Source organism: Moschus berezovskii, chromosome 18 (genome assembly GCF_049115385.1).
Source record: "Moschus berezovskii isolate FMDL1 chromosome 18, NW_MosBer_1.0, whole genome shotgun sequence".
Classification (NCBI taxonomy): Eukaryota; Metazoa; Chordata; class Mammalia; order Artiodactyla; family Moschidae; genus Moschus; species Moschus berezovskii.
The window spans coordinates 3,205,504-3,222,898 of record NC_142477.1 but is presented as its reverse complement, the minus strand read 5'-3'; the positions used below and the strand labels follow the sequence as shown (position 1 = coordinate 3,222,898).

The window sequence follows — 17,395 nt, the reverse complement described above, 5'->3', positions numbered from 1 at the left end:
CTCAGAGTGAATGTCTTTACTGGTTACGAATAATTGAGTAGCAGCATTTCATGCTAGTCAATAAGCGTGACAGCATCCACAGGCAGTGTGTAAAGGAACAGACGTAGACGTGTGCCCACAACCCTTACAGAAAGCATCAGTAAGCCAGATCCCCCGATGGCCCCAGTGTTAGCAGCCGCCGTGCTCGAACTTTGTTCTCGGTCCACCCTCACCCCTTCGTTTCTTTCTCAGAAGTTTATTTCTGGGGCTTTGCTGGCAGTCCAGGGGTTGAGAGCCCCCGCGGAGCTGCCCTGCGGGGCGGGGCACACTGCCTGCTTGCAGAGAGCTGGAGACCAGGCAGGGAGGGGGACAGTAGAGGCCGCTCCCAGGGAACTTTCAGAGACTCGCAGCAGGCGCTGCAGGGAGCCCTGGAGGAGGAATCTGCTGGTTCCCGTTGTGCGATTTGAAGGCGCGGGGGTGAATGGGGGTGAACCAATAGGCAGTTGGTTCGCTGGAGCGGAGCAGGAATGATGGCAGGTGGTCCTGGAGCCAGCGAAGGGGGTGGCCCTGCCCTGGGGAGGGGTCGTGACGAAGACAGGGGGCGAGGGCACTGGCCCCGGGGGACAGGGTGCCGGCAAGCCAGCATCTCGAGGCTGCCCCTCAGTTGCTTTGAGGTCATGTCTGGGAAAAGAAGGCAGGACCTGGGTGACAGTGGGGCAGGGGGGACATTTGCGGAGAGAAGGGTGTGAGGTGTGAGAGCGGGAGGGCGGCACGGGGCCCCGCAGGCACGCTCCCGTGCGTCTCTGATGACAGAGCCGCCCTTGCAGTGCGAGGGGCCGCCGCCCAGAACAGCCGAGGGCCTGTGCCCCGAGAGGAGAGCTGCGGCGGGGCTGGCCCTCCTGTCCGCTGGCTGCCCCTGCTCTCTCCTGTCTGTGGGAGTTCAGACCAGCCTGGAAAACGGAGGGCTGGGAACCTGCGAGGATGGCCCTCCTCGGTGAACCAGTACAAGTGATGACAGCTGAGGTGGACCCAGCGGCTCTGGAGCTGAAGGATTGCTTTTCCTTATTTTCCTTCAGCCTGGCTGATGGGGGCATGGATGTATTTTTTTTAATGTTTGCTTTCTGTCCCTGACTCCATCAGCCCTCGCTTGTGAATAACCTCATAGGATTGCCTTCTGTCCACGCTAAGAGCTGAGTGTCACCAGGCCATATGGGAACTGAATTCTCCTCCTGCCCGTTTCTTCAGTACTGCTCGCTTAAGAGATGCCAGTGTCTCCTAAGCATGGCCCATTTATCCTCAGTCAGGGCTTCCATGTAAAATTGTGTTCAGTTCCTGATAGACTTGAGCTTCCCTGAATGTCGCTGACGAGACGTGGTCCTCTCGTGCCCAGGTGCAGACCCTGAAGGAACAGGGCTGGGATCGCGCGCAGCAAGCCAGCGTGCTGGCCAACATGGCCCAGGCGTTCGAGAGTGACGAGGGCGTGTCTGACGGCGAGGGCGACGGGGTCACCCTCTTCAGCTCGGCCACTCAGCTGTCACCGAGAGGGCAGGACGATGCCGAGACTCCGACTGTGATGCTTCAGGGGCAGCTGGACGCCATCAACGAAGAGATCTGGTGGGTGCGCCTGATGCCAGCTCCCCGGAAACTCGGTTTCTCTGGGGAACTGTCTTCTCCTTAGAGAAGTCTGAGTGTTCCATAGTAAGAAAACTGACTTCAGGTCTGCCTCAAGAATTTTCAGTTCCAAGATTGCCCTTGATTCTAGAGCTCAGTCAGCCAGGGCGTTCTGTCCACAGTGTGGTGTCAGCACTCTGCGGGGGTGGGGGTGGGAAGCGTTGTGGGGTGTCCCCACCTCAGTTCTGAGCCCCAAGTTGGGTGAGCTGCCGAGGCGGTGTCCCCTGCGGCCCGTGCACCCTGCAGCACTGAGGGCGCGCCCTCATGTGTCACTCAGAGACTCCCACGTTCTGGTGAAAAGCCGCCTGGATCAGAAAAGCTGGGGTTTTGGGGTTGGCAAATTCCCACTCAGATCTGCATTTTCCTTTTTAACTTAATACAGTGTGAAGATTGGCTTGTGGGAAGACAGTGGTCCAAGGACATGTGTTTGAGTTTTTCTCATCTCATCAGTAGATTTAAGATGTTTTCTTTAGACACGGTCTTGGCAGTTATAAAAATTTACAAAAGGGGACAGAATCCAAAGGCCCGCCTCGTGGTGAGCAGGGGGCCTTGGGTCTGGGTACAGCCGGGTGGCTGGGGGCCCCGAGGCCTGCCTGGTGCCACACCCGCACAGCGATTCCCCTGTCCCAAGTCCACGTCCTGCACAGGACCCGGCAGAGCTGCTGCTCAGGTTGTTCTCGTCACGTCAGCTGAGGCCGAGGTGCCCGTCCCTGTCAGCCGAGCGTGGGGGGACTGGGGGAAAGGCAGGGGATGGACGGCACAACCAGCAAACGCAGGTGGTGCCGCCTGCACTTTTGACGCCATAGACAGACTGATTTGTAGGCCGTGTTTGAGCACAGACGAGCTCAGAAAGATTGTCTTTCCCCTTCCCCGCAGGAAATATGGAACAGTTATATATTCTTATTTTTATAGCAAGTTGTCAGGTAAAAGTGATTTTTCCTTGACTTGATGTAAATGGTAAATTCTGTCCATCAATTTATCAACAGTGAAAAACTTTCAAGATGTATCAGTAGAAGTGAAACTGGAGAGTTTAGTTCCTGTAAGAATCTTGCATTTTAATTTGAAAATCATTTTATTTGCATAATCGAGTATTTAAACTGCTGTATAACATCTTCCATGACACATTAGGGGAGAAGAGCAGTAACCGTGAATTCTAGGTTAATGCGGTCCATTGACATGAATCCAGAAACTCACACAAAGCTGGGGGAGAACCTCATCAAGTGATGCGTTTGTACATATACAACCTCAAAAAAAAAGAAAGATCAACTCAGCACTTCATCTGGTCTGCAGACTTGTGTTTAGAAACTCCAGCTTGTTCGTGAATCGCTGTTTTGATTGTACAGAGTTCCCGACTCCCAGTGGAAAAGACTTGAGGCACTGACGTGCATCTCTGCCCTGAGAGCAGGGAAAAGGTTGAGGTTGTCAACTTCAGGTATCTCCTCACAGGGAGAGAGTCGCCACCCAGGCCCCGTCAGAATGTTAGAGTAAATAAGTGCAATCAAACGTGAATGATCAGGGGCCACTTTGTGAGACTCAGTGCTAAGTTATTCTAAGTTTGAGAATATTCAAAAGAGGGAAAGTTGAACCTTTTTGCTGAGATGTTAATTGAGCAACTGTTCCTGGAATTTGCTAATCGTGACACAGAATGCCAGCCCAAATGTGTTGTCCAGACACACTCCTCTGCTGACAAAGGCGGGTGACGGGTTTTATTCTATTTTAGGTTGATTGAAGAGAAGAACACGGAGCAGCCGGCCGAGGAGACTGAGAGCAGGGTGGACAGGGGGAGCTTAAGCAACCTCCGTCGTTGTAAAACGATGAGCTCCCTCAGCCTGTATCCCGGCTCCAGCTCGCCCAGCAGTGGGCGCTCCAAGCCCCAAAGGAGGCGGCACAGCCCGCCGCAGGAAGTAGACAAGCTGGGCATCACGACTGGGGTATGTGTCTGCCTCCTCCCTGCTGCGTCCCTCCCCCAGCACACTGGTTTTCTTTTGTTTGTTTGTTTTTTCTCTTTTTACCCAGAAGAAAATCAGGTACATTTGCTATGCTCAGAGATCTAAGATTTTTAAAACTTCCTAGTCTTTAATCATTCCATAATGGCACCGTGACAAATTCAGTTCAGTTCAGTTCTGGACCACTGGCTTAGCACGTCATCGTGAACTCAGCCAGAGCCTGCCTCTGTAACATTGGGCCTGGCCTGTGCTGGGCACAGCAGCTGCAGGGAAGTTTCTGTTCTCAGGGAGCAGACAGCTTCGTGAAAGTTACCATAGGCAGCTCTCATGGCGTGTGAAAACCATGCCGCACATTTTCCACTGGGGATGGCTCTAAAGCACATGTCCCAGCTTGCTTCCATGTTTAGCTTAGGTTTTGTGAGTGCATTGCTCTTTACCCCATGAAATCACGTGTACAACACTCTGCTTTGTAACTGCACTTGCATTATCACTGTTTCCGTTACCACCCATTTCATGTTAGCTATGTTGTTAGTCAGCATATAATTAAATTCACTGTGAATCATTTTACTGGCATGTGAAGTGGTAACTAGTCCGTGTTGTGGTCTTCTGACACGCTGTTTTTATAATTTGCATCATTGACTAAGTAGTTGAAATTTAAAATTCTTTGACGATTTCTCTGTGGTTTCATGCTTGATTTCTTTCCGAGTATTTGTAAAAGAACAGTTCTGTGTATGTTTTCCTTGCTGTTGGACTTCTCTGACGGTGTGTCTGCTTTCGTCATTGGTCTTGATTTCCTGTCTCATCCTGCTGTCTGCTTAGTCGTTGTCAGTCAGGCAACGGTCAATCAGTCGTTGTCAATCAGCTGTCGTTTGCCCATCCGTCCCCCCTCCCCCGTCCTCCCACTTGCTCTGGTCATAGCGGTGCTGTGGTCCACAGCGTGTGTCCCCTTAGTCGGGTTTGTGCTTTGTCTTCATGTCTCATTAAATGGTGTGTTTCCCCCATAGCAGTAAGTTTGAATTAGCGTATCACTAACCAGTTACAGGAGAAGGCAATGGCACCCCCACTCCAGTACTCTCGCCTGGAAAATCCCATGGACGGAGGAGCCTGGTAGGCTTCAGTCCATGGGGTCGCGAAGAGTCGGACACGACTGAGAGACTTCACTTTCCGTTTTCATTTCCATGCACTGGAGAAGGAAATGGCAACCCACTCCAGTGTTCTTGCCTGGAGAATCCCAGGGACGGGGGAGCCTGGTGGGCTGCCATCTATGGGGTCGCACAGAGGGGACACGACTGAAGCGACTTAGCAGCAGCAGCAGCAGCATGCAGTTATAAGCATAATGTAGATGGATCCTAAACTACATAACGTGTGTAATTCATAAATGAGATGATCCTTACATAAAGAAATGACCCTCTTAAGTGTAGATTTAATGGACTTTTGACACAATATCCTTTCTGTGTAGGTGCTTGTATTTAAGACTCTCAATCTCATCAGCTTTTGCACAGTTAATGTCTCTCTTAGACTTTAAAAAAGTATCTTCTATGGCTAATAAAATGTAAAGACTGCACCTGCTATTATGCTAGCTTTCATTCTTACATATTTTCACAGGGAACCTGCTTTAATGAATTTATTTTGAGAAGTTTTAAATCAAATTCTTTGTAAGGATTTTACATTAATGTCCAGGAGGTGGTTAGATTTGTTCAATGTTGAAATAGGTATTATGGTAACTTTCTCATCAGTTAAATTACTGATTTAACGTTGAACATGTTTTTTGTTGAGAGAAACTAACTTATAGAGAAGTTTGGCTGAGAATAGACAACTGTTAAGGCCCTTTATTGTACAGAATGCTGTGCTTTATTAAATCATGATGTTGTAATGGAATTGTGTCTTCTGAGTAATAATTGATAGTGTTTCTCTAGTAAATCTTCAATAGCTTATTTAATTTCTGTGGTCAAAAAAAATGTTCTGTTTCCAGTTACATGTTCTCTAAATCTTCATCTCACTTATATGTTTGCAGTCTTTTTTGCTTTACTGTCTTTGCCTATACTGATTCTTGAATTTTTAGCTTCAGAGTCGCAATAAATCTGGTTTCTCTTCATTTCTTTGCATGCATCTATCAGCCTAGTGATTTAAGGAAGCATCGTTGAAAGGTAAACTCCTTAGAACTTTAGCATGCCTTTGTTTCTCTGTGAAGCGTTAAATAGTCCTTATCGTTTAACGTGAATGAACACTATGTGGTTATGTACTGGTGAATAATTGATGTTTTAATGGAAGTAATGAAACTCACCCACCACGTAAAACATGCTGATGGTTCTGTTGGAAATAGGTCATTCGTTGGGACAATTGTAACAGTCTGCCTTTCTCCCACTTGTTTGCCTTCTAATCATCTCATGTTTATTTATAATAGACATAGTATCATTGGTTACTTTTTAAATTTTCTTTACTTATTCTTTTGGCCATGCTGCACAGCTTATGGGATCTTAGTTCCGCAACCAGGGATCAGACCAGTGTCCCGGCAGTGAAAGTGCCAAGTCCTAACCTCTGGACCACCGTGGAATTTATGCTCAGTGTTTTCTTAAAAGACAAGACTGTTAGATTTTCTTAAAAGGCATAGATGTTAGATTTGCGGGAAGCCAATTTACTGACGGTGGGTAGCAGTGTGCAGGAGACTGTGCGCCGGGCACCGTGTCGAGTGCTTTGCGAGTCTGTCATCTCATCCCGCAGACACCCAGGTGAGGTCCAGGCTGCTGTTATCCCTATTCAGCAGACATGGACACTGAGGCTGAGAGAGGCTGGGCACCATGCCCAGGCTCACACACACAGCAGTGTGGTGCGGACTGGTCTGATCAGAGCCTGGACGCGTACCCGTGGTGCCGTCCAGCCCGCTTTCCTCCTGAGGCTCTCGTGTCCATCACGGCATCCCTGATGGAAGGAGCATCAGGAGGGAGCTCGGTGCCGCTCCCCTCGGGTCACTTGGATGAGCCCCTGTTGTTGGAGTCCAGTGCCCCGAGGGCTGGCCTTCCTTGTCCCTCTCCCGCTCCCAGCCCTCTGACCGAGCACTCCTGGGGCCTTCCTGCAGGACTCGGGCAGCCGCACTCTGGTTCAGGCAGCTCAGTGCCCGGGAGCCCTCCTGCTAGGCACAGCAGGGCAGCGCCGTCACCCTGGGGTTGGTGGCCTGGGTGTGCCGCTCTGTCAAACCTTAACATGGATCAGCCGTAGGCACCCATATGTCCTCTCCCTTTTGAACCTAACTCAAATCTCCCTCCCCATTCCACTGCTCTAGGTTGATACAAGATCATCTCTTAGTGAGACCTAGGGGTGCTTTATGGAACCCACAGTGAGCAAATTACACTCGAACTGTGTGTAAGCACTTCAGGGTGTAGCCCCCAGTCTGTGTGTTCCCGAGAAATACAAGCCAGACCCATGGTGTTCGCATGGAGGGGTTAGGTACCTTTTCTGTGTTTCTCTGGTCATGATGGGTTCCAGTAACTTGCATAATCACTACAAATGCTCTTGGGTGGTGGCACAAGCGGTGTCCTTTCCTCCTTCAAACAGAAAGGTCTGGACGGCTTTGCTGAGAGGTTTCTTACTCTCGAAACTGGTGCTTCTGAGCAGCGTCTGGCAATGAGCACAGTCCTTTCATCAGGGCAGTTCATGCCATGCAGGGTTCACGGTGCTGGCATCGCTCTGCCCTCCTGCCCGGCAGGGCTATCTGGTTGTTGGATTCCAGGGAGGGCAGAGCCCGGCTGCAGGGAGGCTCTGGTCGGGGGTCTCTGCACTCAGTCGGGTGCTCTCGCTGCCCCACAGCCCTGCCTCTCTTGAACAAGACAGTCCTTTAAGATGGCATTAAGCTATAACAAGGGTTTATTTTGTACTTGGGGGAAAGCATAGCTAATAGATTTTCAAATAAGTTTCTGGTTATAATGTAAAGCCTGTGAGATTGCCTTTTACGACAGTCTTTTGTTACCCAATTTTACACTTACCTCAATCCCTCAGCCGCCAGCTATCCGGGAAGAGGTAGGAGGCATCGAAGGCAAAACCTCGACCCCTGCCTCGCCGCGGTCCCTTCGGCTGGACCGGCTGCACATGGGGTCGCTGCGCACAGCCAGCCACGAGGCCATCAGGGACGCCTGCAAGTAAGGGGCCTGCGCGCCTCGGCATCAGTTTCAGGAGCCCTGCGCCTCTTGTCTTGAAAGAGTTGCAAGGATGATTTTACATGAATCCCACTGGGTTCGGTGCCTGGGTTTAGTGGTGGACTTCAGGTGCTGGGGGAGGAGAGCTCAGTGACCTCAGTGATTTTAGGAAACGTCCGTCTCGATGGATTGACTCCTGTGGGAGCTTTCCTCCTGCTCTTGCTAGAGGTCTGACCAGCCCGGGGCGCGTTCCTGCTGGTGGCGGCCCCTTGCCTCTCGGGTTCACTCTTGAGGGTCCCTCCCTTTTCCTCAAGGGTCTCCTCTCAGGAGACTCTGTCCACTCCCGTGACTGACACTGTCCTCATTCAGACGACCACCTGCTGAACTCCCATCCTGAGCCAGGCAGCGCTCGATGGAGGGCACGTGTGGTCACCTGACCAGCAGCCCTGCACGGTGACCGTCGCTCTCCTGCCACTGCCAGGGGCAGTCACCATGCGGGAGGCAGGGGGACTGCCCAGAGCGGGGGAGCTCGCCTTCCCTGGGAGTGTCGTCACCTGCCGAGCAGCGACCCTGAGGGAAGGTTGGAGCGCCCTCTGCACCAGCTGGCCTGGAGTCAAGCCCTCCTTGGGCGAGAGCTAGAGGCAGGGAATTGCAGCTTTCCCGGGGTGGTTGTCTGTGGCCGGGAGCCTGCATTGCTCGTGTGGAGTGTGCTTGGTGAAGGAGACTCCACGGTCTGCTGTGAGGTTGAGGCGCGGAGGTTGCTGGGTGCCCCGTTCTATCAGTAGGTCCTGTGGACGGGTGTATGATTGCACGAGGGTGCTGGATAACGGTCGTTTTCTCTCCCTGAAGCTCGACAGGCTCCCAGGACAGCCCCGGGAGCAACCCCAGCAGCAGCAGCAGCCAGGACTCGCCACACAAAGCAGCAAAAAACAAAAGCATCAGGTACTCCATCAGCCGCATATTTCAAAAGAAGTAAAAGGGCCGGCCTGGACACCCCGGCAAGGAGGCATTCGGACCAGGTGGGTGCTTCACCGTTCGGAGTTAGGGGGCCTGCAGGCATGTCCCTTCTCCGTCTCCCCCATCATCCCCACGAGGCACCTGTCACTCACGCTGGGGGTCCTCCTGGGAGCAGGAGCGGAGGAGGCGTCTGTCTTCTCGGTGGGTCTGAGATGATCTGATGAGTTAATGAGTGGTTGGGTGGATGGATGGATGAATTCATCAGTGGATGGGTGGATGGATTAGTGAGTGGATAGATGGATGATCAGATGGCTGGCTGGATGGGTGGATGAAGGGAGCATGGAATGAATAAAGCGGATGTTTCTACTCCAGTGCTAGAAACACATTCCCCGAAATTGCTTGAGTAGGAGCTGGGCAATGGTTGTTTCCTCCAGAACAGTGACAGGTGTTTGGAAACGGCTAAGTGCTCATCAGTGAGGGGTGAGGTACAATCTGTGGACAGCCCACAAGGAACAGCCCCCTCCTTCCTGCCACCGTCCCCACCCCCAGGAGCCCGTCAGGGGCTCTGCCCACGGCCCCCGCCCCACCCCACAGCCGCGCAGGTCCTCCTGGGGGCTCCTCAGCACACAGTGTCATCACCAGGCCCCCACCTCGCTCGGCGCCATCTCCTGGAGGACAGGGTGTGTTCCTGCCTCTCCAGCCAGATATTTGCTGAGTGTCTTGTTTGTGCTGGGTGTGGGATGTACAGGGGTAAGTAACGCAGATGTGGTCTGGAGCACAGTTTAGGGACAAGAGGGGAAAAGGAGCAGGTTATTACATCTCTCCCTGTTATTCAGAAATACAGCACTGCGAGGGATGCTGCATTGACTGTGTACCAGATGCTGCGCGTGTCCCTCACCAAGCAGGGGCTGCCACCTCCCGATTTACAGAGGAGACAAGGCCCCGCGGTTAGGGAGTGGTGAGGCAGGTTCACACCCACGCAGCGGGACCGGGCACTTTGCCGAACCCCAGCCACCTCTCCGGTGGATGCAGGAGGAATGAGATGGTTCTATGGCATCACTGATTCAATGGACGAGCGTTTAAGCAAACTCCAGGAAATAGTGAAAAGGACAGGAAAGCCTGGAGTGCTGCCGTCCATGGAGCGGCAAAGAGTCGGGCACAACTGAGCGACTGAACTAAAACCTGAGTGTGTGCTGAACTGCTTCAGTCGTGTCCGACACTCTGCAAGCCCAGGGACTGTAGCCCAGTAGCTCCTCTGTCCAGGGGATTCTCCAGGCAAGAATACTGGAGTGGGTTGTCATGCCCTCCTCCAGGGCATCTTCTTCACCCAGGGATCGAACCCACGTCTCTTGTTATCTCTTGCATTGGCAGGCAGGATCTTTACCACGAGTGCCACCTGGAAAGCCCCAGTGAACGCTGACAACTAGGAAATGCAGAAAATAAGGTCTGCTCCTAAGTTAAACCAGAAGAGCAGCAAGCACAGGTTTGAAAGAGGGAAACGCAGGATGAGCGACAGCAGTGCTGACGGAAACAAGCAGGGATGCGCTCACCCACATAAAGAGAATACCTGTGCCGTTCGGAAGAGGAACCCGTCAGCCCTCGGAGGGACAGTAGAACCAGAATGGAGACCGAGGCCGTGGTCAGCAGTGCCCACCCACACGGCCCAAGTGGAGTGGTGTCACTCACCAGGCTTCCTGCATCCCCAGAGCTGCCGGCGGTAACATCTCTTGAGCGCTAGGCCGGGCAGCGTCCCCGAGTGAGCTAAGACATCACTGCTCTCCTTCCAGTGCTGCTGGGGGGCCCTCTGTGGGCGGCCATGCTCATCCCCTACCCTGCCACCCTCTGGGGCCCGGCTGTCCCCTGCGATCTTTTCAGCGCTTGATCTTGGGTGTTCCCAGCCCTCTGCCATGCAGGACTGGGACGCAACTCAGGACTTGGGCTTGAGACATCAAGGAGACCGCGAATCTGGACGGACACCGCCCTGGGGCCCGTGAGAGAGCAGGAAAGCAAAGCCCCTAGTCCAGCATCAGGCCCTCCCCCACCCTCGGGGAGGATGCAGAGCTGGGGAACGTGCCCTCAGCCACCACTGCCTCCTGCACAAGTTCCTCCTCTTCGCCTGTCCTTGACCTGAAAGAAACCCCAGCTGCTGCTGCTCCGCAGGTGATTCGTAAAAATGCACCTCCTGCAAGAGCTATTGTCCTGCTGCACTGGGACTGCCTGAGTGTGCTAAGGAGTGTCAGAAAAGTGGGGATGCCACACCTCATACTGGAGGTGGAGGGCCTGATACTGGGAAGGGTCTGATGCCTGGGGGGGGGTCTGAGGGTGGGGGTGGGACTGATGCTGGACTAGGGTCTCATGCTGGGGGAGGGTCTGTGACGGGGGGTGCCTGACACTGTGGGATGGTCTGATTCTGGGGGAAGGTCTGATGCTGGACTAGGGCCTGATTTGGGGAACTTCTGATGCTGGGGGGAATGTCTTATGCAAGACTAGGGTCGGAAGCTGGGTAGGGCCTGTTGCTGGGCGAGTGCCTGCTACTGGAATAGGGCCTGATGCTGGGGGAGGGTTTATGTTGGACTAGGGCCTGATATTTTGGGTAACCTCTGATGCTGGACTATGGTCTGATGCTGGGAGAGTGCCTGACGCTGGGGCAGGGTCTTATGCCCCAGAAGGTCTGATTCTGGACTAGGTCCTGAAGCTGGGAGGGAAGGTCTGATGCTGGGGGGGGGGGGGGGAGTCTGATGCTGGGGGGGAGCTTCTGATGCTGGACTAGGGTCTGATGCTGAGGGAGGGCATGATGCTGGACTAGGATCTGATGCTCGGGGAGGGCATGATGTTGGACTAAGGGCTGATGCTGGACTAGGATCTGATGCTGGGGGAGGGTCTGATGCAGGGGGAATGTCAGATGCTGGACTAGGGCCTGATGCTGGGGGATGGCCTGATGCTGGACTAGGGTCTGATGCTGGGAGAAGACCTGTCCCCGGCAGATGCTGAAGTGATGGAGCCTCTTGGCTCCGGAGCCAAGGGCATGAACACCCCGTCGGTCGTCCTTTGGGGACACCTATGTCTTCGCCTTCTGGCCTTTCCATTGTATCCATCGACTCCTAACAGAACGCCCGTGTGATGACACGGGCTCCCATTACCAGCTCTGGTCTGTTCTCAGGGAGAGGACAGCTTACCCTCGGCACTCTTGATTGGCAGTGGGAAATTTTGCTTCAGTACTTTATTGAAAGAAAGCAATAAATAATACTGCAATAAAAAAAGTTCAAAAGTAGACTGTTCGTACTTTGTCACATATTCAGGAAGTTCACGAAAGATTAATAGGAAAACAGAACAGTAAGAATGAATTGTACGAGTAAATTAAAGGCAGAACCCACATGTAAAGAGACATGCTGTCTCTGTCTACCGAGATCCAGCTGCATAATAAATATCACACCGTGATCTGAACGCATCTCTTGCTGGCTTTTTTAATGTGCCGCTGAAAAAGTAAAAGTTACATTTGCTACTTATACAATCCAGAATGGCTATGTCATTGCAATCTAAAAATGTACGCCTAGGTCCATTCTTTGGGAGAAGGCAATGGCAAGCCACTCCAGTACTCTTGCCTGGAGAATCCCACGGATGGAAGAGCCTGGTAGGCTGCAGTCCGTGGGGTCGCTGGGGGTCGGACACGATTGAGCGACTTCACTTTCACTTTTCGCTTTCACACATTGGAGAAGGAAATGGCAACCCACTCCAGTGTTCTTGCCTGGAGAATCCCAGGGACGGGGGAGCCTGGTGGGCTTCCGTCTATGGGGTCACACAGAGTCGGACACGACTGAGGTGACTTAGCAGCAGCAGCAGCAGCAGGTCCATTCTTTAAACATGTTTAGAAACAGATGTAAAAAGATGCCGCCGCTAAGTCACTTCAGTCGTGTCCGACGCTGTGTGACCCCATAGACGGAAGCCCACCAGGCTCCCCCGTCCCTGGGATTCTCCAGGCAAGAACACGGGAGTGGGTTGCCATTTCCTTCTCCAATGTGTGAAAGTGAAAAGTGAAAGTGAAGTTGCTCAGTCGTGTCCGACCCTTAGCGACCCCACGGACTACAGCCTACCAGGCTCCTCCATCCATGGGATTTTCTAGGCAATAGTACTGGAGTGGCTTGCCAGTGCCTTCTCCGGTAAAAAGATGATTTACATACAAATAAGACCTTTGTCAGAGCTGCACTACACTGTCTGTCTGGGAAGTGGCACCTTCGCTGTCCAGCTGGATGGCTCCGCAGCAGGTGCAGGGCATCACGATTGGTCCCCGAAGAGTCTCACCGGAGAGGAGGGACCCGAGTCCAGAGACTAGGTTACCGGAGAGATTTTCATAGCCGTCTTCTAGTCATCCTTTCAGCCCAAATTTCATCAGAAGCTCACATTTAACACCCAGTACTTTTAAATCGCTTCACGCTGCAGACAAAAAGCATTTCTTGCCAGAAAAAGTACGGTTTAGGTCAGTCGTTAAAATCCAACAACCATTGGTTGGAATTAAGTTTGCTGATTTCAGAGTGATTGTTGGAGAGCTCGGTTACATTCTGGAAGGAGAATGCACACCGTGTCATGATGATTTTACAATCGCAGGAAAAGCCCTTCTCTCATGGTTTAACATGTAAAAATTAAACAAGAATAATTACAATAAATGCATCATTTACAAACTCCCTATATTTGTTCATAGGATTGATACAGACAAGCACTACAGTACATTCATTTGAAAGACTAAACTCAGGTATCAGAACACGAATTGATCTGAAAGGATATTTATAGCCTGAATATACAAGTAAGTAATTATATAAATGAAGTCATAAGTTTACATAAACATAAGAAACATGAAATTCTAAAATTATTTTCTCTATGGTATCCATGAGCTTTTCACTAATTAAAAACCCTGTCATAAAATATCTTCGGGTCCATATAACAAGTATCAACAGATTAAAGATTGCATCGAGTTGAAAATGTAGTCTCTGTCGTATCCTGGACGCTGTCTAATCACCTGTAGAAGTAGTGTGGGTAAACTGGAAACACACAGACGAGTCAGTCCTGGGACGGCGGCTGGTGCCCGAGCCCCTGCCCCTCCAGACACACCCCCCCAACCCCATTCAGGGCTTCAGGGGCTTTGAGAATTCAGAGAAACACGGAGGACCAAGCAGATGAAGGAGAGAACTCTGTGGCAGACTTTATTCTGACGTATAGCTAAAAGCTGCTGGTAACAATCCCCAAAACCCAATCCAGCTTTCTAGCTGAGAGAACAGGACAGAGCAGACAGCCTCCTGCCCTCAGAGCGGCTCCAGCAGAGCTGGGCCCCCGGGCCGGCCCCACCAGAGGACCGCCCAGAGCAGCACCTGCAAGGGAGGGTGGCCCCTCAGCGGCGGCCAAGCCCCAGCTGCCGGTGCACCTCCGTGAGAAACGCTGGCAGGGCAGCCTCGAGAACCCTGACGCCCTGGGCCCTGCTCCCTCCAAGACCGTGCACGCAGGGCATGGCCAGCAGCACTGCCGCTGTGGGAGGGACACCCGTGCGCACAGACGCGCGGGAGCCTCGGGCCGTGCTCTGTCCAGTCCGGCGCCAGCCAGGCGCCAAGGTCACGTTCTCTGCTGCTGAGGGCTCTCGCCGGCCGACCTCTGGAGACCCGCTGACCCTCCACTCTCAGGGCGTGGCCTCCGTGCCCCCGCGGGACCAGGCCGGCCAGTACTCACCCCGAAGCTCAGCAGGAGCAAGTCCTGACTGCAGCGGAATCCAGTCTCTGCGTTCCCGCCACGCTGCCCCATCCCAGGAGTGCGGGAGGAAGCGTGCAAACACAGAGTGCGGCTAGCCGTGCAACGTCACACGGGGCACGAGGACACACTCACACCCGCAGCAGCACCCACTCCTACTGAGGGTCTGGGGAACCTTCTAGAGGAAGGATGAGCCAGGGAGAGCGAGCCTGGCGGCTGCCATCTACAAACCCCTGCCACCCGGGGGCGGGCGGTCACACTAGAGCAGCAACGGCACATTCGATGACAGAAACGCCGACATGGGGACAGCTACTCCACGTGAGCAGCTGCCACTGTTTCTCCCTGGTCTCTCATCCCCTCCTTTCCCTAATTAACAACTGCCTGAATCTGCCCAGTGGAACTCAGGGAATGTCATGGAGGCTGAATGAAGGCCGTTAATCAAAGAAACGGGGGACACAGAAAGCCCTGTGCTCAGGAGCCCCAGGGGGCCCAGCTGCGGTTTGCTCATCCTGTCATCCTATTCTGGGCCGCTCTTCCCTTTTCCATCCCCTGGTACATCTCACTGTCAGGGCACCGACCATGACACCCGTTCTCCGGGTTCAACCACAGCAGGGTCGAAGGGCTGCAGCTTCTCAGCCTCCCCTCTGCTGGCTCCTTCACCACACAGGACAGGGGCTGTGTGCACCCTGCTTGTTTACTACGGCTGGAGACCACAGGTGGTGTGTTTGCTCGTGTGCTCACCCCTTTCGCTTCGGGGCAGGTTTGGGGGAGTACTGGAGGAGCCCACCACAAGGCGCCCTGGAGGTGGGGCATCAAGGCCCGGACAGAAGGATAGGTTCTTCCAAAATTGCTGGGGATGGGGGATGGGGCAATTTCAGGGCCTCCTCCTCCTGATACTTGGGAGTCTGTTCTTGGTTTTACTTTGCGTGTTTGTTGCAGGCTTCCCCTTTCTCTGTGAGCACTTTCTGAGCCCCCTTCCGCTGTCCCTAGACCCTAGGAGAAAGCCTGGCGAAGGCGGGGACAAACAGATCATTTACTCTGTATATCTTTGGTCGAGTTATTAACTCGTCTACACTTCAGTTTCCTTACTAGGAACAGGCCAGAAACTCCTAGCTCCTGGGACATCCCAGAGGATGAAAGGAGGCAACCAGTTGACCGCCCATCGCCAGTCCTGGCACCGGCACATAAAGAAAGCAATGCCTTCTCTCTGTTCTCCCAAATGTCAGGCCCCAGAGTTTCCTCCCTTATGATACTCGGCCCCCGCCCCTACCCCCGCCCAGGAGAGGTATTCAGCTCTGCTCAGCATCAGGAGACATGGGGGCAGGCGAGGGAAATTGACGGTGATTTTCCACTAGCTGTTCAGCACTGTGCTGGATATTTTAGGCATTGCTAGATATTTCAGGTGTTATTTCGTTATTAGGCAGAAAGCACACAAAAAACGGTAATGACTCAGGCCTGCCTTGAACTTTCCTGCCTTCTGTGTGGCAGATTTCAGAGACTCAGGCCCTGGATTTCTCGTTCTGTGAGCCTGGCCACTGGGTTAGACCTGGTCCCCACGTCCCCTTTCCTGGCTGGCCCTGCAGGCCAGCACACAGACCCCTTTTTCAAAGTTTCACAGACAGACTGACAAAGGAAGTAACACAAGTTTCAGAATCTCACAGGGCTCTGTGACTGCAGTCTGGATTCTGCCCCCTTTTAAGAGCTGGTTCTGAGACCCCCTTGACCTCTTGCCTGTTGCAGCCATGCCTGGGGCTGGGGGTCTGCAGTCTCCTGTTTCTTTTCCAACCTGCCCCCAACTCACCCCTGGCCGCAGAGTGTTCAGGCCACAGAGAGAGGGACCTTAGGACCTCCTGAGGCATTCGCGAGGAAATCCCCTTGGGGAATTTTCTCAAAATGGGATTTGGAAATTCTGCACCTTAGTCACTCTGGACAGAGGCAGCTCTGGGCAGTGACAAGATGGGGGGACAGGAATTTAGATCTGGGCTCTGGCCCCAGTTCAGCTCCAGTCCTCTTTGTGAGATGGTGGCAGACCTCTGCCCTTTGAGGCCCTCCATTTCCTCATCTAGGAAGTGGAGGTTTGACAGTATTGTTCCTGAGACTGTTCTTGGTTGAAAGATACAAAACTAGAGGATTTGTGGTATTCCGGAGGAGAGTTGGGGGTACGTGTGCTATTGCCCCTAAAATCACTTCTCCTGCAGCTAAGGCTGAGGGGTTATCTTATCATCTCTCCTTCCTTCCCGTCCAAGGGAAGGGACTCACCAAGGCCCGGGACTCACCTTACTCCCTAGCTCATGAAGTCCTTGTGTGGGCAGTACTGGTCGGTCCTTTCACCTCACTCCCTCCGTCACTCCTTCCCTTTCTCCACCCCCTGCCGCCCCCCCCACCCCACCCCTGCCACCTTTCCATTAATTTCTACCTCTGTGACATGTAAAATTCTTCGGGGCTTCCCTGGTGGCTCAGTGGTTAAGAATCCACCTGCCAATGCAGGAAACACGGGTTCGATCCCTGGTCCAGGAAGATCCCACATGCTGTGTGACTACTAAGCCTTTGCGCCACAACTACTGAGCCTGTGCCCTACAGCCCAGGAGCCACAACTACTGAGCCCACGTGCCACAACTATTGAAGCCCGCACGCCCTAGGGCCTGTGCTCCACAACAAGGGAAGCCACCGCAATGAGAAGCCTGTGCACTGCACCTTGAGGGCAGCTCCCGCCTGTGCAACTAGAGAAAAAAAGCCCTCACGGCAATGAAAATCCAGCACAGCCAAATAGAAATAAAATAATAAAAAATAGAATTCTTTGTTTATTAATGTAGAAAACAACTTAAGCAGGAGGGTATTGTACTGGGGGCGATGCTGAGTAGTTCACAGAGTGGACAGAGCATTGGAGAACCTGACTTGGAAAAAGGGCAAGTGAGAAACCAGGGCATCTGGGCAGCAGTGCTACTGGACGGTCTCATCAGGGTACCACTGTTGAACCAAATA

The 17,395-nt window shown here is 53.0% G+C and overlaps 1 protein-coding gene across 4 annotated transcripts in view; it reads left to right on the top strand.

Moving 5' to 3' along the window:
* Nucleotides 1-11,954, top strand: part of LOC148774938 (liprin-alpha-1-like) — a 42,820-nt gene extending 30,866 nt beyond the window's left edge. Inside the window, exons 8-12 of one of the 4 annotated variants that reach the window (XM_088827591.1) lie at nt 1,370-1,593; nt 3,371-3,581; nt 7,590-7,729; nt 8,576-8,745; nt 10,059-11,954. In XM_088827591.1, the coding sequence (XP_088683717.1) occupies nt 1,370-1,593; nt 3,371-3,581; nt 7,590-7,729; nt 8,576-8,702 (702 nt within the window). In that variant the 3' untranslated portion in view covers nt 8,703-8,745; nt 10,059-11,954. Of the gene's footprint in view, nt 1-1,369; nt 1,594-3,370; nt 3,582-7,589; nt 7,730-8,575; nt 8,746-10,054 lie in introns of all 4 variants that reach the window. The other 3 variants (XM_088827590.1, XM_088827592.1, XM_088827593.1) reach the window with 3 other exon arrangements.
* Nucleotides 11,955-17,395: the final 5,441 nt, after the last annotated feature.